This window comes from Drosophila hydei, unplaced genomic scaffold (assembly GCF_003285905.1).
Source record: "Drosophila hydei strain 15085-1641.00,03,60 unplaced genomic scaffold, DhydRS2 tig00000001-arrow-pilon, whole genome shotgun sequence".
Taxonomy (NCBI): domain Eukaryota; kingdom Metazoa; phylum Arthropoda; class Insecta; order Diptera; family Drosophilidae; genus Drosophila; species Drosophila hydei.
In genome coordinates, this window is record NW_022045643.1 from 14378624 (window position 1) to 14402145 (window position 23522).

General features: G+C 41.0%; 2 protein-coding genes across 2 annotated transcripts in view; one reads left to right on the plus strand and one right to left on the minus strand.

The window, feature by feature from the left end:
• The window catches only part of LOC111597556 (probable serine/threonine-protein kinase dyrk1), a 58820-nt gene that overhangs the window by 9382 nt on the left and 25916 nt on the right, over positions 1 to 23522 (plus strand). Inside the window, exon 2 of the mRNA XM_030225955.1 lies at positions 7600 to 7672. Within this exon, the coding sequence (XP_030081815.1) occupies positions 7657 to 7672 (16 nt within the window). The 5' untranslated portion in view covers positions 7600 to 7656. The remainder of the gene's footprint in view (positions 1 to 7599; positions 7673 to 23522) is intronic.
• Positions 17935 to 19200, minus strand: LOC111597585 (NADH dehydrogenase [ubiquinone] 1 alpha subcomplex subunit 7). Its single transcript, XM_023312384.2, has one exon. The coding sequence runs from the start codon at positions 19116 to 19118 to the stop codon at positions 18579 to 18581; it is 540 nt and encodes a 179-aa protein (XP_023168152.1). The 5' UTR covers positions 19119 to 19200; the 3' UTR covers positions 17935 to 18578.

A 23522-nucleotide genomic window follows, 5' to 3' on the forward strand; every position in this document is an offset into this window, starting at 1 on the left:
AAAAATCACAAGAGATATGCCAGAAAAAGGGCAGCCCATATTTCTTTTACTTTTTCTGTTTTTTTTTTTATTTTGTATTTTTTTTGTGCTCGGCTCCAAATTACTAACGAGCAACAAACGACACGGGCATTGCATACTTTTGGGCGTTGCACATGCGAGTCGAGGCGTCAGCTGCCAGCCTTAAAGTCGACGTGTGACACACAAAGAGTTAAGCGACATATTAAATACTCGCAGTGATTACTAAAGCGATCTACCAGCCATATGCGGAACAGCTTATAGATATACCACTCACATGGAAAAGTGGATCAAGCATAGACGGGGTTTCGAATACGCTCTTCTTTATTTGGCTTCTTTATTTAATATATCATGCAAAATACTTCACCTACTTGACTTTTAGGAGCGAACTTTGCCGCTGAGATGCAAAAGATCTCTCCACGTGCAGTGCTTCCAACCGATATGGCTCTATGGAGTGCTATGGAGACCTCAAGCTGTCTACTGTACGAGAGCAGATTGGTAGACATACAAGCAGATTCATGGATATATTGAAACGACACCGAAGCCTACTTGCAAGAGGTCTGATCCCTGCCAGACTCCTAAGATGACTTAAACAGCAAGGCTTTGCCTAAACGTTGAGAATGCAGTAAACTATCGACTTTTAATTTCTCATAATGTGACTGAGGTTTGGCCCTAATTCCATATACAAACATGAGTTGTAAAGGTACTAAATATGTTTGTACAGGTTCCACACTTAATAATAATAACAAAAAAAAAACTAAGAAAATGCTTGATTCTTGAATTTGTCAATGAAAGGGAAAGTTTGATCCATGAAGTTTTGAACTTCTTGAAAACAAGTTTTTGACCCAACTACGTCGTGGCCTTAATCTTGGGATTACGGAACGCAGCCAGACAACTTTAGGTCGCATAAATTATAATTAATTGAAATTCTTTTTCGAGGCGTTTCCAGGATTAAATAAGCAGAAAAAATTAGCGAACATACGCCAAAAAACAGACAGCACACACAACTTTTGCGGGGCCCATAAATTGTGAGTGTCAAGACATTAGCATACTTTGAGGCAGCGTAAGGAAAGAACGCGACGCGAGGCGGACTTGTAAACGTCAACGATCGTCTAATGTTTCCATGCGTCATAAATTTCATTGAAAAGCGCTTCCGTTGCGCCATTTTGTGGCCAGGCAGGCGGGCCATTCGGGTCGGTCTAGCAGGTACACAAGTAGCTCTGCTTCCACCTGGTTGCTGCCACTGTGCTGCTTTTATCGTCAGCGTCGCCGTTGCTGTTGCTGTTGCCGTTGCCGTTGCCATTGCCTTTACCTGTTACAAAATGCATAAGGGAAATGAATTGCTTTACGGCTACCGCAGTCCCAGAAGGTTGGAACGTCGACGGGATACGCTTAAGAAATGTGCAACTGTAAATCAACACCATACACACACCCACCCTCCCACACACACACACACACAGAAATAGTTGCGGGACGGCCATTTTGTAGGCGTTTATAAGCTGTCGAAAGTAGTTAAGCGTTTTTCATAATTTATTTATGGACGATGTTGAATCACATTTAAGCATGTTTCATTTTAAGTGCGCAGTTTATGGCCCGAGCGGCCATAAAGAGGAATTAAGTAGTTGTATTAGTTGCCTGTGTGTGTGTGTGTGAGGGTGCGTGTGTGTGTGTGTGTGGATGAGTGTGCGGCATACTTTTGTGCTTCTTGCTTATATGCAAATTGGGGTTTTCAAGTGTTTAACGTTAGGTCAGAGAGATAATACCTCACAGCTGAATTTCAGGACTTCGTTTTCTGCCACAAAAGTTTCACCGTTCGGAGCTCTTGGTGCTCGCCTCTTAATTGCCACAATGGTAAACTTCATTTACAATTAGAACCATGTACTTCATCCTAAAGCACTTACTCACCCATTGGTAAACATTTATCCACAACTTTGGTTACTAACACGATTATAACATTTAGTGAAATAAAACTTGGCGAACAACTATGGCAAAGTGCAGCAGGGTAGAGCCACCCAGAGCACTCACTTACATACCTAACGACCACCAATTGAAGTTGTTAATGAAATAATTTCTTATAACGGACCAAAACTTTTGGGGTCTGTGTCTGTCTGTGTGTGTGTGTGTGTGCTGACTGAAAAGCAAGAAAGTGAAACTCGACAATTCAGTTCATTTAGTTTCTGCGGCTGTGGCTGATTATTTGGCATAGATTTTACTTACCTGCAACAAGAAGGAAAGAAAATGAGGCATTCCGAGTGGCCACTTCACGACTTGCCACACTCATAAGAGGAGAGTTGCAAAAGCCAGTGAGTAGGCGTGGGGTGGCACATTGCTTTGTGCCTTGCTTCAATTATGCGCAACTCGTTTTGTTTGACTTTGGCCAGCAAAAAGTCTAAACAAATTCTGTGTCTGGTTGCTACGTCCCTTGGTCCTCTGGGTTGCACTTAACTTGTGTTTTATTGCCTCGCAGCCTGCCACTGTCCATTCGTACTCATCAAAGGGGCGCCCAAGACTAGCCCTGCCCACTCACACTCACTCCCGCACTCACACCTAGCGCTGTCGGGCCCATTGTGCGCTTTGTTTAATGTTATGTAAACTTTTGCCTGGCTTGGCTACTTTTTGCCCGTCTTTGCTTTGTGCATTTCTTGGCCCTGGCCGCACTTCAACTTGTGTTTCTATCTATTCAGCCATTCATTTTGGCTGTGTTCGTTATGTTTTGTTCTGTGCTTCCGCACAACAAGCAGTTAAAGCTGCTTAAAGCCAAAGACCTACCAAATTGAGTCAAGTAAGGCGGGCAAACGCATATAGTACTTAGGCTCTAGCAAGTTTCATGTCACGATTTATCCAAGCTCCCCGTCAAATTCTGCCACGCTGACAAATTTCGCGGTCTGCTAACTTCTCAGCTTACTCATGATTGATGACTTTTCAATATAGAGACAGTGATTTTTATGTGGCAGCAGCCATAACGTGCGCCAAAATGTAAATAAACTGTCTCTGTGTGAGTGTGTGTGTGAGGAGGGAGCATACACATCGACGTCGCCCCCTTTGGAAATCAACTTAAGCACTCAATTGTGGATTACATGCGTTTTATATATGATTTTCCACGCTGGTATTACAAAATGCTTTTCCTTCGTTTCAATTTGTTTTCAGTTGTTGTTGTTGCTGCTGCTGCTGCTTTTATTGTTGTATCAGTAGTAGAGTTTATTTGCAGAGTGTTGCCTTTCGATTGTGGCTTTTGCTTTTTTGCTGCCCAATTTCTGGCTTGACAATTTTTAGTACAATTTCCGCCTCAACTTTGCGCTCTCAAACTTTTCTGTGTTCAACTTTTTGTCCAACTGGCAACATTTAATTGCTCAGAAAAATACTTGAAAAAAATAAATAAAATAAATAAATAGGAAAAACGAGAAAATATTGTGAACTGTTGTATTTTATTATGCTGCTGAAAGTATCCCATACACTGCCTTTTGAGGGTCTGCTGAACACTTCAACAATTTGCAGCATTTAAAATGTTATTGTCATCGAGTTGAAGCTTAAAAGTTTTGCTCATCTATTACGGGCACAGGCAAGTGGGCTCAAAAGTTAAGAACAATTGAAAGACATTTCAAAATAACAACAAAAATAAATCTATTTAAAGCATTTATATTTCGTATGATTGGTTTCACAATTTGATGCAAAGCTAATGAAATAGAAAATATTTGAGGCAGGCATTTGCTTATCTCGAGATAAGCTCGTGAAGAAGGATGTTTGATAGACTTCCTTCACGACTGGTTTCCAGCGACGACTGTTAGAATTTCCATAGAGCACCATGTTACTCTTTGACTAAAAATTGTCACGCAAAAAAGATCCTTTAATCTCCTTGAGATTCATGCAGGGAATGAGGTCAGATAACAAAATAACTTAGTAACGAAATAACTTAGTGAAAGGTGATCTTGCGATACTAATAGGCTTAAGACTGTGCTGATTGCTAATCCGTTCAGTGGCTTTATCGTCAGTGCAAGCGTGCACAAAGCTATTCAGGACTAAACTGATGAACCAGCAGCCGAATAGCAGGTTTAGCTTGAAGTAGTTTGTTTCAATGGCCTTATTCTAGTTAATTGCTTTGTTTTCTTTACTTCTCTTGTATAAGCTTTAACTAGCTAAAAGTTATATTTTAAGTGGGCAGTGAAAAAAATTACATTTGCTATGTAAATAAATGAAGTAAATATTTTGATTTGCTTTCTGTTTGCGCTCCTTTTGACACCAATTCGAGCCGTTTGTGAAAAATTTGAGCGCTTAAAGTGCATTAAGGCTCTCGAGTTGGTTACGAATGGCTGCATCTAGCTGCATAGCTGCTGCCACGCCTCTTTCTATTTGGAATAATTCCTGCTCTTGCTCGACTGCCAATTGCTGATTCCCGCTTGCCTTCAATGGCGTGGCGTGTGTTGCTTGATGTTTGCCTGCTGCACTTAATGTAATTAATTTTAATTAAAATCCAACATAATGAGGCGCTCCGAACTACCGCGAAAACAGAAAAAATTGCCACCGTAATGAGCAAGTCGCCCGAACAGAATCTTTTTTTCGGTGCATAGATATTCGCGCCTGGAGATGCAAGCACAAAAATAAAGCAGAATAAGCATAGCATGCTTTTTAGCGCGGCTGTCCATGGATTAAGCGCAAATAGAAAGCACAGACGAACCACAGGCATACAAACACACCCAGCTGGCAGAGAGTCTATGCGTGTGTGTGTGTGTGAAAGTGTGTTTCCGTGTTTGTTTAGCTGCTGGCCCGTAAATTTACGTTACAACTAGGATGAAGCGTTTGGTAAACATTTTAAAGTTGGCATTTAAATTATGTTGCCGATGTGGCCGCTGCTCAGATTCTGCGCCGGTGTGGGGTGGTTGAAGGGGAAGATGCTGAAAGGGCACATCGTGTCTGTGGCAGGGGAGCGTATGGAAAGTGTGTGTTTCAATTTGAAGTGCGCTGAACAAGAGCTTTTCGCAATGCCGAGTACATTTGATAGTAATTGAAACATTCTCTACTGATAAATATTTGTTTGAAGACTTGGTTTTATATCTGAGATTCACATCAGGAATAGCACAATATATATAGTATGTATTACAGATGTATATTTGCTTAACTGTTACCTAATATTATATATTCATATTGTACACTTTGAATCACGATCCTTATTGTATTCGCATCACGATAAGAGTTCAGCTGACACACTTTAGCCATCGTCTTTGAGAAGTTGTTTAACTTCTTGCTTACATATGTACAAAAAGCTGAGAATACATTAAATCAATTAAAAATTCAGTTGTAAATAATTTTCATCTGTATATTATGAGAGTTCCGAATCTCATTAGGACGACGAAACTTGTCACGGCTCTTAGAATTATGTATGATATGACATGATGCTATGTACAAAAGATTCTTGCCATTATCACATGCCAGTTTACTCCTAGGCGGGACAAAGCGCAACAAATCCTTTTCACTTTTCACACAATTTACGGCAGGGCAAACTGATTACGACTGCACGAGCAGAACACATGACAGACAGACAATAGACCTTACTTACATATGTGCACACTCTCACTCACACACAAGCACACGCACACACGCACACACACACACCTTTACAAATCACATCACATAAGCTGCGTTGGCTGCGTTGGCTGCCTTGGCAAACCTTTGCACGCCTCCTTTCTATACAGGAATATTGACAATGCGCGCTACACATAAGAATTCTGGCAGGAGGCTCTTGCTCTTGCTCTTTGGCTGCAGTCGCTGCCTCCGTTGCCTTTTAGCCGGCAGCAGTGTTGCACTTTTTGTGCCGCCATTTGCGCTATAAACAAATAAAGTGTTCCTGCAGCTCGGGCTCATTTTTTGTGGGCTTTCTGCTCAGACATTGCATTTGTGCGTCCCCAGCGCCCCTCCCGGTTCACGGGCTGTTGCACAAAGTAAAGTCGGCATTTGTCTGGATCCCTTTTGCCCCGCCACCAACTATACCACAAATGCGAAAGCTCTCGACTGGTCCATGAATAGAAAAATGCAGCACGTATTTGTGCAAATTTAAACAGGGCACAGCTCGCAGACAATTTAATATGGAGCTAGAGCGAACGAACGAATCGCTAATCATCGAGCCACCGGCTAAGCAAATAAGCAGCCAAAACCTTAGAACAAACAAACTCAAAGCCAAACGCTGATTATGCCAATAAGGATAATGCTGCCAATGCGATTTTGCCAAATGTCAACAGAAACACACAATTTTCCAAAAGCTGAGCATCATTTTTGCAGCACTCACACACAGACACACACACACACACACACACACACACACATAAAGGGCAGGACTCAACTGAAACTCCAACACAGACTTCGCCTAATCACATGCAAAACGTCGGACCGGAACGAGTCAGGGCACAGAAACACCAAACGTCAGCTGAAACTGACAGTGGCGCAGTGTCAACCGGCTGCAGTTTTTGCGGCGCTCGACAAAAGTCAAGAGCCTGGAGGACAAGGGCAGCTCTGTGGCGGTGGCAGCATAACATTAATTAAGTTTGTAACGACAAATGCCAACACGACAGAGACGTAAACACACACACACGCACACACGTATATTGGCACACTTGCACATAAATCAGGCAAAACGCATACAAATGCACAGCGACAGCTCAAAGGATGTTTTGGAGCATGACAAGTGGTGACAAAAGGGGCGGGGGCAGCTGCTGCAAGTGGTTTGATGAGCCAGGCAACGGCAATAGCAACGCTGCTATGGCTGCTTGAATGCCATGACAAGGTTAATTCTATAAACTCCTCAGCATTTGGGCATCCGAAATTCTACGAGTTCTACGTGACAATGGGGCTACAACTATCTTAGAGTCTTGCCTCGTGTCGCGTATCCACCAATTGCATGCAATCTTCAGTATTTTGACGACAGATTCTGGCTATTAGGGAATAAGTCAAGGGCAACTGCCCTTTTTATTCCATATATATATATATATAAAATATATATTTTAATTTATATTTTTTATTCAATTAAATATTTGTTAGTAGTAAATTTGTAATATAAATAAACCAGTGCTAAGGAGTTATACATGGAATGGAAAAAATATTTGCAGAGATGAAATATAAATATTTATAAATTTACAAATTATTAAATTATTTTCTACAGCCTTCATAGATTATGAGCAATTTTAAAAAAGTGTTAAAGTACTTGAATAATTAACTGTTCAAATACAAATCATTTTAAAGCGATTCCATTACTTAATCAGATCGTTTGACTTTTTAACTCTTGTTCAATGCTTCAATTAATGTAATGAAAATGTTGGAAGTTGCAATTAATAAAGCTAACAAAGGTAAATTTGACAATGTTTACTGGGTAGTTTCTTACTTCGCAGACTTAAATTTGTGGAAATGCTACTTGAAGTATACATAATATTTTAAGTATACATAAATATTTTGCAATAATACAAATTTAATTATTTGTGCAAGGAGTAAGCTAATGAAAAGATCTTAAGCTTTAGCTTTATATTTCTGTAGTTACATAAGGAAATACATGAGTTATTATTGTTAAATTATACTATTTCTGTGTTCAATTAATCTTTGCAGATCTTGGTTTAAGCAAAACTCACCTTCGTTTTATGCGCATAATACAGCTGTCGAATCATGAGCTATCAGAAGGGTAAGTAGCAAGCAGCAAGCAGACCCCAAATGATCTGCCTACCTGTGTATGACATCTAGCAAATTGGCTGCTGTGAGTCGGTGCCTCTGAGTTGGGCGGCAAACCTTTACAAATCATACAAATCAACTGTTATTTAGCAAATCCCATCGAAGTAAGCATCGAACGTATAGCGAATCAAAAAATTAGTTTGCCCCAAACAATTTATAAAAGTCTGCAACATTTGCCATCCATTTATATGGCATGCTCGGTTTATCTTTTCCTCTGCTTGCTGTGTGTTTTCTGCAATACAATTTACAGTAAATCAAGTAGAAATGAAATTTACGCGGGTCATTCTCAAACAATTTGCTAGCGCATTAGCCAACAAAAGATAAAAATGCGTTGAAGCATTAAAGCAAGACTTGCCCAGCAGATACGATGTAGTACGACTTGCACTGCTGTCGACTTCAGTATCTGTCGAAGGCACCATTCGCAGAGGACTCTGAACATATAGAGTGATACAGCAATGGATCGATTCAGAGCGCGGGAAATGTATTTAGGGCCATGGTTCTGGCCTCATGTGAACTTCAGCCTAATGAGTTTGCATGAATCTGCGATTCGTTGATGCGCGCCATTGAGCTGGGCAGCGCTTGTTAGGACTGTTAGGCTGCTGCCAACTAGTTCCGAATATAATTGCCGTTATACGGATCCAAAATGGCGGAGCTAGTGGCTTAGAGCGCGGCTTTCGTTGCGCCGCGGCGTTCAATTAACTTGTGCGACAATCCAATCAAAAGTGTATTAAAGGCCCGTTTACAGCCGGCACAACGAGGCCATTTGGGTGGGCGCTTGTCGATAGCAGCAATTACATAAATGTTTTTATGCCCTTGCAGTGCGAGGGCGTGGCCACTTGGGCGGCGACCATCGTAAAGGGCCTACAGCAACGACAATGCGCTTTAATGGCATAATGGGAGCTGCAGTTGCTGCATTCAGAAGGTTTTTATGGGAGCCAAAGAAAGGTTTGGCAATTAAGGCTGAAGCGCCAATTAATAAGTATACGATGTGTCGGACAGAGAAACATTTTATTATAGATTGTAAAATAGGACTTGATGCAAGAGCAATGTGAAAGGAATGATCGATACTTATCGCTTTATTAGTCGAGTGAACAGTCGCCTCTATAACAATACATCTGATTATTTACAATAATTTCAATCGAGCTCTTAGATTATGCTACTCCCTTGCCAGCCCAAGCTAATGCAATAAGTTGGAGAAACTTCTAGCAAGTCGTATTCCAATCGAGATAATGCTAAATATAAACTAAGACGCATAGAAAAACAATCATTACAGTTGGTGGGCGCACTGGCCAATTTCGATTAAAGAAACAAAAGTAAAACAAACTTTTACTTACCCATTCATAAAGACAAAGGACGGCGGGTGTTGTGGAACTGGAAGTGAGAGTGGCAGTGGCAGTGGCAGTGGCACTGGTGGTGGTCTAATATATGAAAGGTCTAGGCCGAATACGCACGTATGAGATTTCTTATTTACGATAAAGAGACACACAAAAAATATCAAAATGGCAAAGACAAGAAAAGAAATTGCACACAAATACCTCACACCCGGAGCATTACTATCTGCAGCCCCAGCCTCACTTGGGAGCTAGTCAAGCAGAAAAAGGGCAACGGGGACACGAAGCCAGCGACAGTAAAAAGGCCAAATATTGAATTGTGCGTAATTTACGATAAAAAGGGGAAAATTGGAAAAGTTTCTGCGCCTCCAATCCCTGCCGCACCGCATCGGGTGTGAGGGGCCCCCACGAGCATCTTTTGTCGTTCGCTTATTTATGTAGTTCGTGTCGAGAGGGCAACGCACGTGTAGGCCAGAAGCAGGAGGGAATGCAGAGCTTTGGCTGCAAAAGAAAATATAAATTGTGATTGCCTGAATTTAGGAGCACCTAGGCATTGTTTGTGTGTGTGTGTATTTATCTCCCAACCAATTGAGACATTCTTATTAAATATTACAAGCAGCAAAATAAATAAAATGGGTGCGTAAGCTGTTGTCTGGGCATTTTACATGCGAGGCATTAACACAGATATTCCTCAAGCGAGCATAAATACTCGGCTAGGGAATTCGATTATTCAGTTGGAGTCTGGGAGTGTTAGATGCTAGAAACGGTCAAGTGAGCTTTAAGTGATTAATTTGCAGGTTGGCAAACGGTGGATTATTCGTATGAGAGATATTAATAAGATTTAATTACAAAAGAATTAGACTAAACATAAATAGGTTTATTTTCTGTTATGTATAATATTTTATTTATAACAGCAAAAATTCTAATTACAAATTGTAAGCGCAGAAAGATGAGGAGGTGCAGGGTTCAAGGTGAGTCCTAGTCGAGCAGCCTCGACAAATGCACTTTTACTTGTTAAATATACTCTACAACTTGTATCTATATTAAATATAAATTTTTATTAAAAATTAAAACAATAAAAAACAAGAAAGAAATATATCGAAATATCTCATATTAAAAAATAAATCACATAAAGATCGTTGATCATCCGATTGGCATTGAATACAGGAATTCTCGGCTCCGCTTCCACCAATACCAATAGCTGGATGCAAGTTTAAAATAAAGTAGTTGACAATTTAAACACAATACCATTTCATTTTAAAATCTTTTAATAGAAAAAAATGAACATATTTAAATTTATGCACATGTATAGGAAAAATGGGTACGGTTGGCGCTGTTTGACATGTCCTAAGAATTGACCAAACATTTTGTTTACTAACTTCTGTTTTACTTAGTGGTTCTTAATCATATTTGCAGCATATGATCTTCATATTCGATTTAAGTAAGTTTCAGCTTAATAAATATGCAAACTAATTAACATATTGGCCTTATTTCTAACGGAACCTAAGCTAAAAGAATTTAATGAAATTTGTAGCCGGTATCCAAAATATAACAAAAATTAAAATTGCATAAAATACATAAACTAAATACAAAATTTTTAGGCTCTAGATCTTAAGCCGCATAAGATATAATTTAATAACTGTCGATCATATTTTTAATCGATTACAATAAATTTATTATTATTATTAGATTAAAATAAAGTTGAGGTGCACGTTCTATAGACGACATATAAAACGACTCTTTAATATATACGAACAAGCGGACAGATGGTCAGGGCTAAATCAGCTTGTCGTCCTGATCAAGAATATATATTCTGTATGGGGTCTGCTGTTATGTGCATTTTAACAAGACCGTTTAACCCTGAGGTCCCATTGTCAAGGAGTTCAGGGTATAAAAATGAATTTTTTTCTATTTTCGGGAGATTGAATTAAGACTTGCGGATACCCTGTCCGCTGCATCGTAGCCTGCATTAAATATTTATAATAGATTATTATGCTGAGATGGAGTAGGCTAAATTAAATAATAGATATATGTTGAGTTATAGCAACTACTCGCTACTCGTTCCATCTACAATTCGAGCAAAGCTTTTCGCCATTTGGATTGATCACAGGGTATAAAAAGCATGTATTAAAATGGTTGTTTCTGCTGCATACAAAATCAGTGTCTGACAACGACCTCAACACGTCGCCTGTTGGTAGCCCTATGCCTTGTCTGGCCACACTCAAACAAATGCCATGGGCCGCGGCAGCTGCAAGCATGTTCACAGCTGAGTGCGTGTGTATGTGCATATGTGTGTGTGTGTGTGCCCAATTGTATGCAACGGCTTTTGTGTCAAATTTTTATGCCATGCATAGCACGCAAACGTGTGCGAAAAACGTAGACCCAAAACTACAGACACTCAGCAGCAGCAACAACAACAGCAACAAGAACAGGAAGAGCCTGCGTAGTAAATTGAAAGACCAAAGACAGAAATGGTAGACATGCTCGGTAGAGGGCAGGGCGCAGTAGAGTCGATGGAGGAGTACAGTGATTCAATTAAATCAGTCCAATTGAAGCAACTGACAAAATGTGTGTGTGTGCGTGTGTGTTTCGGTGTGCATGGAATATTTAAGCTGGCTGAGGTCCTGCAGCAGGACATTGACTGCCACTGCCACTGCCACTGCCACTGCTACTGATGCAGTCAATGTTTAAATTTAAGCTTAAAGTCCGACTCGGTCGTTAGCAACAACAACTTCATTATCAGGGCACAGACTCTGACTCTGACTCCGACTCTGACGCTGGCCAAATGTTGTTCCGAAAAAGTTGTCGCTTGTCGCATTTTATACAAATAACTGCACATTATGTTTGCGCAACACTTGCGCAACATTTTTTAATGTCTCGACACTTTTTGCCACATGTTGAAATCAGCGAAGCGGCCAACAACAGCTACATCGACAGCAACAGCAACAACAACAACACGACCCATTGGTTGTGACTTCTGTCGGCTATCGTATTAATATCTCAATTTATAGCAATTTATAAAAATATGAAACACGCCGATAGGCTTCAAAACGTTCAACGTTGGGGGCACCAACAAACGTCAGAATGATGCAAATAACATTTAAATGCATATATATTTTTTATTTTACTTTCCGCTGTTTGGCCAGCGCCAGTTGGAGCTAACGAAGCCAATGGAACCGCCATTGGGAAAACTGACCGAAATCATTTAAATGCAGTTGTTCGCTTTAAGCGAGGCAGCTTTAAGCAAAACTGTTGAACAATAGATTTTAGATTTATAAAAGCTATGACCTGTGTTAGAGAGCAGTCTGCAATGGCTCTTTAATGTCAACGCCACTAGAAATAAAAAACAAAATTATTTTGTAAAATCAGAAAATTGAGAAAAAGTGTTCACAGTGTAAGTTTCTGTTAAGTGAAATTTATGCTGGATATTTAATGTGAATTGTTTGCATTTAATTGGCAATTTCAATGATTCAGTCCCACTGTACATTGCCTTCTGCTGGTACAAGGGAAAACTTTTTAACAGCGAGCATTTGCTGTGTGAAAATCAGTCAAAATTGTGTTTAACTAAGCGTAAAAATTATAAGCAAATTAATTTGCAAAATCACAACAACAATAGTTAGTTGGGCGGTTCCAGCAAAACTTTTGTGAAACAATCAGCCGAGCAGCCCCGACACTCCGGTTAGTTCCGTTGGGATTCATTTTGCGTCCTTGCCTCGGCCTCGGCCTGCCCAAACAACCAAACTGACGCGGCGTCTACAAAGCCAACCAAACGAAACGGAACGGCAACAACCAGAAGCAGGAGCAGGAGCAGTGGCAGGACAAGGACCAGGACCAGGACCAGGACCAGAACCAGGACAACGGATTCAGGGAGGAGAGAACTGGGCTGAAAATATCCGACAATTTATCTGCATAAAAGCGCAGTGTGCAACTTTGATGTAGCCTTCACTGGATTGATGGGCGGGCCAAACTTTGCTGGCAATTAGTAAAAATTTAAAGGCTGACCTCGTGATTTATAAGGTTCCCTCGTGCTAAAGCACACACACTTTCGAGAACGATCCGATTTCTCTCTTTAAAAATACCAGTGACTCGCAATTAAGGAAAATGCCAATAAATTTAAAAATATAATATTATTTGTATTTATATGTATAATATGTAATTATGTAGAGTTCACTAATTGAGATGTACTTCAAGAAATATAAACTAAAGGTTCTTCAAGAGAATTAATGCTTATTGTAAATGGATCTGAATCGAAGTTATTTATATTACAAATATGATAATTCCGAGCGCGTCTTTCATAAATTTAATTTAATAATATAACGAGCTTCAAATATGTAGACATTTTTAATTTATCGATGATCTCAGTTGATGAAGTTGTACATTTATTTTGCATTATTAATTTAACTCATGCAATATTCCATAACTATAGATGTACTACTTATGGCAGGGTCTACCACAGTTCTTTGGAATGATAGGTAGGATCGGGCTTTATTAATTATTTTACCATTGGTGGGAAATAATCAGATCGGCACAAAGGTCCAGATGTTTGAGTTTCAACAGCATATGCTTTTTATTTAGAACTCTTTTATAATATCTTATATCTATAGCCATGGCTTTCGACGGCAGTTAATTGAAGAATAAGACACAAGTCTTCGTCTGATACCTCTTCTGTTCCATTCGTAGTGCCATTCTGTCCCTCCTGATATTAGTCAGAACCGTCCAGATATTCATGTTTGATCAATAAATCATCCATCTGATTCTCCTGATGTAAAGCTATCCATATATTCCTACTTGACCACGTGATTTAAAAAAAAAGCCTAAGCTCTATGAAGAAAACGTGAACAAAAAGCTTAGGCAAAACTTCAAATAGGCAGCAACAAGATTAGCTACAAAGCCTTACTTCATAGGAGACTTCATACTTGGCTTTATATTGCTGGCAGTCATGAATTAAGTTATTTGAAATTATTTAGCTAGCCAAAAACAATTCACTTGGATGTCAAATTTGAATGCTCATTAAGAGTTATTCAATCCCAAAGACTTTTAGACTCTCCCTTATATAGTTGTATACAGATAGCAATAGCTGATTGGCAAAGTGATTTAGTTACATAGGCGGCATTGATCAGCAGCCCTTTTACTCCCTCAATCCCTGACAAGTACAATTAAAACTTAAGAACAATCAAATTTCGAGTAAGAAAATAAATAAGCCCTTCACTTTGAGGCGCCCGAGGACTGCCCACAAATCATTGCCATCATTAATTTGAATGCGGAACAAAAGGCGTGGAAAGTCACAGCCTGTTGAAAAGTGCCCAGTCAAAACAGAAGGATGGGGGCTAATGAAAGGCCCGACAGTTCTGGGTTTCATGCTGGAGAAATGGCTGGAAAAATGTCAGAAAAATTGCCTACTTTTTGCATTGTTGTTTTTCAATTTTCGGAAAATAAACACGCAATCAGAAAACTTAAAGCGATTCCTTAAGGGTGTCGCACATGTGGCAGCGAGCCAGCCAAAAATAGTCAATAATTTGCTGTGAGTGCTAATGCCTGCGGCCAGGCGGCAAACAATTTCGAATTTATGCCTCGACTGGCGGCAAAAGCGGGGAGCCAACGAGCGAACCCCATTTGCATTTATAAATTGTTGCCAAGCCGAAATATTTGACAAGCCAGGGACTGTGTATCTTGATGAGGCGAGCGACATTGTCTGCGCTTAATTATGGGCGCAAATAAATGTCTTTCATTTGGGTTATGTGGTCCAGGAGACTTTTGGACTTTTAATGAGATATTGACACAGCTCGCAGCAGGTGGGGAAAAGTAGAGGGAAGGGATCAGGCGGCGTTGCTGCAGAGAGGAGCATAACTGAGGATAACTGAAATCTCAGCAGGTGCTGCAACAATTATAAATACAATTTTAACATAACACATTATTGGGGGTCTACAGGGTGCCCCCTTTCGGCGGCCTAATAATTAAGACCAATTAATGACCGAGTGACCAGTCAACTGCACATCAAAGCTGTTGCATTGCAACGGCAATCGGACCGACAGGCGATAAGATCCAAGACTACAGGACTCTGTCAATCGCTAACAGCTTCATTTGTCTTTGTTAAGTCCTGCGACAAGCTCGTTTTCTCTCCCCCCACGCAGAGCCTGCTGGGTCGTCGAGTCAAAGCAAATAAAACCACATGCTGTGTGGTGCTTATCTTGACAGCAAACATTTACAAAAATACGCAGCCAGGGAGCGAGCAGAAACACGTCTTTATCGCAGGCAAACACAACAATTTCCAATTTTCCCATTGGCTTGCGCGTCTTGGTTGCCCTTCAGGCGCATCTTTCTTTTTAAATACTCCAGAGGTAGATTAATCATTGGGTTGGCTCGACTTTTGCCTCCATCTAATAAGCTACCTGCCTCTGGAGCAAGTTCGCCCAAATCCAATTATAATTGCGCTTATCAAAAATAAGTTTTCGATACTCTTGCTCCCTTTCTGGAGTTTGGCATCCGCTGAGGCCCTTGTTGTCTCCACTTTGACACCGTCGCTGCCAATTTCGCCAATATGGCAATTTAATCCACACAATCAGTTTAAGGCATCGCCATTTATCTCGGGGTAGAATCCCCAATGTGTGTTTGTGCACCTGGGTGTATTGCTCCAGTGGATCAGTGCTTTGTGCAGGGTTTGGCTCCATCGCTGTCAATTAACTCAAGTTTAATTGAAGGTGAAATTGTGAAAAAGAAAACTTGATGTGGTCATGCAGCACTGAATGAAAGACGGAAATATCAAGAACACTTCCTGAGTGTGTTGCTTGCGACACTAATAGATGAAAGCACATTGTGGCAAAGATGATGTCAACTCCTGTTGAGCTTTCACTCGTCGAGCTGCAGCTTGTTGCATTTAAATTTGAGAGTTTCCACCCCAAAGTCTAATTGGACGGGCTTGCCTTTACCTACACCATTGTGCCTGAGCCAGTTCAATGAAAAGGCCTAGGTTTAATTATACTTAAAATATACATCCGGACTTTCGCCCATCCATAGATTGTAAAATAAATTGGGGGACTTCACTTTTCATTTCATTTTAGGCATATAATAAATTTTCTCTTAAAATTCATTTCATTAAACAATTTCCATGAGCTTGCGACATGGACACAAAAGCTGAGGGCCAGCCACGGAAATCTTTTGTTTATGCGCCCGTGCTCCGGTCCCGGTTTCCCCGCTGCCCATTTCCCATTTCCCGTTTCCCACTTCCCGCACCCGCAGCCCCTGGTTCCGTGCTCCACCAAATTAAGCAAGCTGACAATTTTCTCTCTAAACTGTATAACAACTTAATGAGCCAGCATAACTCTGGCGCAACGCTGAGAGCAAAAGTCTGCCTGATATTTTTTTAAAGGGCGGGGCGCAGGGACGCAGGTCTGATAAAAAAAGCTCGTAAACTTGGCCCGAAGGCAATGCTGACTACGAGGATGCGTCGCAACAGTAAAAGTCATTATTCAGTGTACTAGAAGCTGGCTGCAGGCCCCGCCGAACCCGCTGCGGCCCAAAAAACACTGCGTGTAAAAAATAATCAACTTTTGCAGGCAACTGTCACACGTTGTTCCAGCCTGGTGGCAAGTTTCGCGCAAAGTTTCGTGCTCGGCGTGGAGACAACTTCCGTTTTTGGCAGGAGCACTTGCCTTGGGGCCATATTCACTCGCATATGGCCATGTCCTGGCCATGTAGCGACTATGGACTCGGCCATGCTCCCTTACAAATGACGCATTAATGAAGTGATTTCGCCTTCGTCGTGGGGATTGAATTTTTGGATTTCCTTCTTTCTGCCAGCCCACTCCGACGCTCATTAACTTCCGTTTGAGGGCGCCCACTAAGCCAACGCCCACACTCAACCGCCCCTTCCTAAACCTGGGAGCTGTTTGTTGCTTTATGCAAATGCTATTCTTGTTGTTATTGCTCGCGCCGCCGTTGCTGCTGCTGCGGCAGCTTCTGCTGTCGTTTTTGTTGTTTTTGGTTTTATAGGAAAACACGCAAAGTAAACAAACTTTGGCCCTCCGCGCTCCTTGGAGGACGCGAGTTCGCCAGCTTCCCGGCATGTTTGTACATATTTTAATTACGCGCTCCTGATTGGAGTAGCATTTGGCGAAGGCAAGCCCAGAGAGCGTGGAACGTGTGCAACGCGTTGACAACTGCGCCCAGCTGTCGCCTGCCCACAATTTTTGGTTACCCAAAATTGACATTTGGATTGTGTTGAAACGGGGAGTTTTCTTAAATATACATTAATTATTATGATAGTCCAAAACGTATTTATTGTGTGTGCATATTCGTGAAAATAATTTTTCAAGTCGAACGTGACTTTGTCTTTCCTAGTGAGACTTCTCAGCTCACTTCAGCCCGGATTGGCTACGAACAACCTCATGTCTTCGGATACTTGAGGACACGTGTTGCGTAGAAATTAGCATTGATTAGGGACAAGTATGCAACATATTATTGTGGAAGGCAGTAAACAACTTAATAAATAAATTTCTTGGCACAGTGGAGGACCTTCATAAAAAGAGGGCCAAGCAATAAGCAAAAGTGTCGATGAATTCATGCAAGCTGCAAACAAACGCAGAGCAACAAATCTGACGAAAAATATGATACAGTTCTCTTTCGAAATTCATATATTCTGGCAGCTGCAAAATGGGAATCAACTATGGCAACATGTTGACTTGACAGACGGAGAGTGAAATTTCCGAGCAATTGACACCCTTTTGCAATCTGGCAAAAGGCACTTCAAGCTGAAGTCAACCCTCGATGGGTTTATGGCTTATAAGGGCAATTTCAATAAATTTGAGGCCGCCTGCACCGCCCGCAACAATATCTGACTGTATGTATATAAGAATTTTTGCATAGCACCAAATCAGATTATATTTTCTTTTTTTTATTATTCGTTTGAACAGGGTTAGGGTGGGTTTTATGTGCTGCTGTGGGTGAAAAAACTCATTGCTGCAATCAATAAATCGATGTGAAAAGTCATTAACATAAATTACAGCAACAGACAATTAACAATCGACCTCCAATCATCATCAACAATTGGCATAATCCACTCAACGTCGGCGAGCTCGCTGCGAAAATTGCCTCGTTTTAAATTGCAAATAAATTTTGATGGCATTAAATATTATAAAGCGCATACATAAGCCTCCGACGTGCGCCATAAAGGTATCAGCCCTGTTAATTGTGCGCTTAATTAAATTTTCATGCAGGTGTAATAAATGATTTTCGCCTCCGATGTCTAATTAGATTTCCGTTTTTACGACCCTCATCGCCCCCTCTCGCATTGTCAGTGACCATTGACTGACATTGCTCACCATTGTGTCAAGTGCCTAAGGCCGCAATTATGTTCGCACAACTGAACAATTCGACGTCGCCTGAATAACTGAATAACTGAATAACTGAACAGCCGAACAACCGTATATCTGGCTAACCGATGAGAACATAGAAGCTTGGTGCGATGCACCTAAAGCTTAAATGATTGTATATCACTTTAAATTTAACAGAATTAAGTTTTCGAACTTGTTCCTAGTCCCAATTGTACAACTTCCCCGGAGCGGGAAGCGCAGACTTGCCTTTTGGCTTTCCATCTTTATCAGGCTCTATATTCGCCGTGTGAGGCTGACTGGATTGGTCTGTCTTCGTAGGATCTGCGGCTGTTGGTGCTGGTGCTGGTGCTGGTGCAGAGGCTTTTGCTGGGGCTGGTGCTGGGGCTGGGGCGGTTCCTGTACCGCCCTTAGGAGCTGGTCCGGCAGCAGCGCCAGGCTTAGTGTCTTTCGGGGCAGCCTTAGCAGCCGCTTTAGCAGCTTCAGCAGCCTTCGCGGCGGCTACTTCTCTTTTCTTCTGCTCAACTAAGTCAATAGGCGGCTTCACCTGACGTCGCGGATCTCTTAGATAATACTGATTACCAAATAGTCGAGTTGGGGATCCCTCTGGAATATCGGGTGGCCGCTGGATACGTGCACTTATTGTGTCTGCATAGCGATTGTTGGTCACGTGTTTACGTCCCAAAAGGAAGTCCCGAATGAGCTTCAAAAATGGCGAAATCTCCCGATGGTTGGGTGCCATATTTAAAATAATATATCTTATTGTATAATGTTAAAAATCGATGACTGAAATATTATCACAGCTCAAAATGTTTTATGAAGGCCTACTTTAGAGAGTGCTTATGCTAAAAGTACTTGTAATGTTCCACCTAACGTCGTACCGTTCCTCCGCCTCTCCCAATTGAGTCTCAATTCAATAAGCATCAATCGCATTTGACTGTCAATCAAATTGCGCATCAAAGCTGTCAATGAATTTTAATATTGCCACAACAGCGGTAGAAAAGAAACAAAAGGCACGCTGCGGAACTCCAGCAGGAAATGAAGATTGGGAGATGCCAGCTTGACGCAAGTGAAGATGCGTAATGAAATATTCGCACTTTTGGAAGTCAGAGCGCAAATGTCCAATTGAAATTAATAAAAACACTACAATTTCCGATGCCAATCAGAGAGCAAAAAAATGAAGAGCTCAGGACAGCGACACAGGGCGATTCTGACAGCCGCACGCGTCAAGCTTTACTGTACTTAGTAGTCTCCCCCGCCCAGCCCAAGCTGTCAGTGTGACAGCCCCCATGGCCGGAAGTCTGCATGCCGAACGTGTGAGATGTTTATCAAATGCGCAAGATCCTTAGAACTCCGCTCACATTTCATCAGATAAGCAGCTTGTCGAGATTTACGAAATCGAGCTGATTATGTCTTTGTGATTGGCACAGGCCAGGCAGGACCTGGTCGCGTGTCAAAGGGTGGTCGAGCCCATTGCTGACTGTTTACCTTTTGGATTTTCCATAGCTCGAAACTCTCCCACACAACATTTCCACGGTAGCTGGAGTTGTTCTCAGCGCTTATCTGTTGTTATACAAGCGGCATTGGCTATGGGAAATGCATAAATCAGCTTGACTTCTCTCAATTTGATTCTAATTTACGGCACACGTTGCGTTAACATCATTTGCGATAAGCTCGCGCTTCTAAATATCAGGTTTACAACATTCACAATAGAAGCGAGAAATGAATGGGCTAAAGAATTATTTTACACGGTAAATTATATGTTGTTGAAATATGATGATAGAGAAGAATGTTTCTATGAAAAAAAGTACAATTTTCTTACTGTTATGTTTGTCCGAAGTTACAAATTCTAAAATTCCTGTTTTCTTTCTGTAACTGTTTAATTTTAAAAACTTAATAGTGATGTCTATAATACCTCGAAATTGAATATAATATATTCGGAAAATTTTAGTATGCTCAGCTAAATTTTTCTGTTGGTTTTGAAAGTGAAACAAATTGTTTAGTCTTACTTCGCTGAGTGGAAATTAATTCAACAACAACAAAGAATAAATATATAGTGCTTTTAAATGTATCGGAATATAAAATATTTAATTGCAAATCTTATGAAAACGTATAGGCTTTATAGGATATATATATAAATATATATATAAAAGAGTTAATGAGTAATAACAAGACGGACTGTCCCTTACTAGGGTTAGATCGAACCGTTTAATGTGCAAATTATTACTGAATTAAATCGAAAAATATCTTTAAAGTCATTTTATTCTGCTGACTTTTTCAGGGCATCAAGGAATGTACAGTATTCGTTGCAATAATGCTACGTTGCTTATTCATCAATCCAATGTATAAACTTGTATTAAGTTTAATTGTTGTAGATTTATAGTGACAAAAAAAAGTTTATTTAGAAAAAAATATAAAAGAAAAGATAAATAGGTGATATTAGAAGTGTCCTTAAGAGACATAGTATTATACCTATTTAGTTAACTTGATCTCATCATACTGTACTATAATACATAGCATTCTTTAGTACAATAAGTACAAACAAATGTGCCAAAATAATAGAGAAATAATTTGTAGAAACAAACATTTTAATTATACGACTACAAATTATATTTTGGAAGACAAAACTTTCGATTGCTGCAATAGTTGAAATTCTTATCATTATTTTAATATAGTATAAGAACATGGAATGCTGACTTGATATGGAAAATGTCACAATGTAGAAGTCTTATATCTTCAGCAAGCTGCGTAAGGTCCTTCAATTTAGGGCATTGATGTGAATGTGAGTAATGAACGAATGCGAAGCATTATTAAAATTTTTAATATACTTTTAATAAATCAAAACTTAAAATGCTTCGGACGGCATTGTGCCGAGTGCTATAAACTGAATGGATTTTTGTCAGTATTTTGTGAAAAATGGCACGCACGAGCGGAAAAACCTTGGAGACGACATTCAATGCGCCTCTGATGTGCCTTCAGGAAGGGGTGCGTGGCACGCTGGGGGGTGGCAACGGCAGTGACGGTGGTGGTGGATGGCATGGATTGTCACACATGCGGTTGACGTGTTCTCGTGTTCTGATTTAACTAATTGACACATGCAGCAAAGGAAATCAATTCGGGAATTCAGTAATTCGAGCCGGCATCGAGCACGGGCAGAAATCACGCTGTGGCTTCAACTTTAGGGCGCAAAAATGCTATGAAGAGATCTAGCTAGCCTCTGCTGTGTGTTCGAGTGTAATTCGATATGTCAACAGTGTCGGGAGGTTGCTTGAAAATGTAAAGAAGCAAAGATACTTTGCGAAAAGTAAAAGTAGCGAAGGTCAACATCATCAAAATGTCTGGCTAAACTTGCGGGCAGGACAAACACACATGCTACATGCCACATGCCCCCTGCCACATGCCCTGCAGTCGCTCCACGGAGCTGCCCATGTTCCTCTCGGCTGCTGGTAGCCGAAGGCCAAAGAAGCTGCTTGCTGCGTCTTGTAGTGAAAATGATAATGTTAAAGTTTACAACTTAAGTCGTCAAAGTCAAACACACTCTGGGGAAATTACAAACACATTCGTGACAAGGCTGTGAGGCTGCCCCAGTACTTTTCCACTGCCACTGCCAATGCCGCAGACTTCCCGTTGCATGGGGAGGTCAAGAGCTGAGGGTGGCGACACGAACTTTTGTCTTATGTGATGAAATGGACTCGCACCAAGTTTACCTGTTCTAGTCTTAAGCTGACTATCCGATGTTCTGTTTGTTGTTCTAGCTCCTCTTGCTGCTGTTGTTGTTGCTGTTGTAATGCTCTTTTATGCTTTTACAGCGCTTCGGGGTAGTATTAGTGTAAAGCTCGCCCAGACGCCACTTTTGGTGGCTTAACTTTGAGATACAACAACAGTGGGCCCCGCTTGTTCTGCCCGGCCATTAGCATAAATAAACGCTCTAAGTACGCCCCATAAAGGTGTAAATGCTTGATATTATTAGCCAAGCCAAGCCAAGCCAAGCCAAGGCTGAGCGAAGCTCTGGAAGTCTGCAAGTCTGAGAAACCGCCAACGGCCTGCGACGGGGCACTTTTGCTAGCGCTAAAATTTTATGCTGCGTCAACACATAAAATTTGCTCTCAAGTATTTCATAAAATTTTGTGGCGCATCAGAATAAGTTGCAATCCGGTATGGACTTGACTTTTGTTGTCTCATCAAATGAAATTTTATTAAATGAGACCAAAGTTTTGCTGTGAATTAGCTGAGCGTGTTGGTTTCTTGAAGTTAACTGATGATCATAAAGCTTAAAATACTCAAACATAATGAATAGAACAAAGATAATCGATATATAGGAATATACCTATTCACACATATGCCAACTTTCGGGGAACTCTTTTGCTCTGCAACGTCTCGTCTGCTTCTGCAACTGCAATATCCAATTTTTTTCATTTCGATTTTCGATTGGAACGAGGCATAAGTAATACCCTCATTAAAATGCGCAAACGTTCTGTTTATGCACTGAAATTACGTTTGAGTTTCTCTCCATTGAAGTGGCGCTCTATTCATTTCGGGTGCTAAATGCACAGCCTTTATTCATTTCATGGCCACGTTTATTGTTTTCCAAGTCATTTTCGGCATCTTATCAATTTTACTTACAAAGGCAGCAGCTGCCTGGCACAGCTCCCGCAGCTCCTGCCCCGTCTGCCCTGCTTGTCTCCTCCGGCTGCTCTTGCTGGTCCTGGCAATAAAAGAGTAACCATTGTTTCCGTTCGGCTGTCATTGATAATGGAGACACCCGGAACATTGTCTTTGGGAAACGCCTCCTTGCTGATGGTGGAACACTTCAGCTGGCTTCCGTGAAACGTGACTCTCTTATCAATTCGACTTACTTATTGTGAAGCAGCAGACGCCGTTCCTCGGGCTGCTGCCAGCTACAGAACGCTATCGCAACGGCAATTAAAATTTGTAGCTATTGGTAAATGGCGACTACAATAGGGAGTTCCAATTCGATTTCGATTGCGCATCGTTTGCAAATCATTTCGCAATTGCCCAGAATTGGAATGGGTTTGGGGCAACTACTTCCGCTGCTCCCCTTCAATCTATATTTGGCCACGCTCCCACCTCCCCCTCTCTGCTATCCCTATCCAATTACTCGGCCTCATTTTTCACAGTGACAGGG

Coding starts and splice junctions, on each gene's coding strand:
- LOC111597585 (XM_023312384.2), bottom strand. CDS start 19,118: ATGGCACCCAACCATCGGGAGATTTCGCCATTTTTGAAGCTCATTCGG.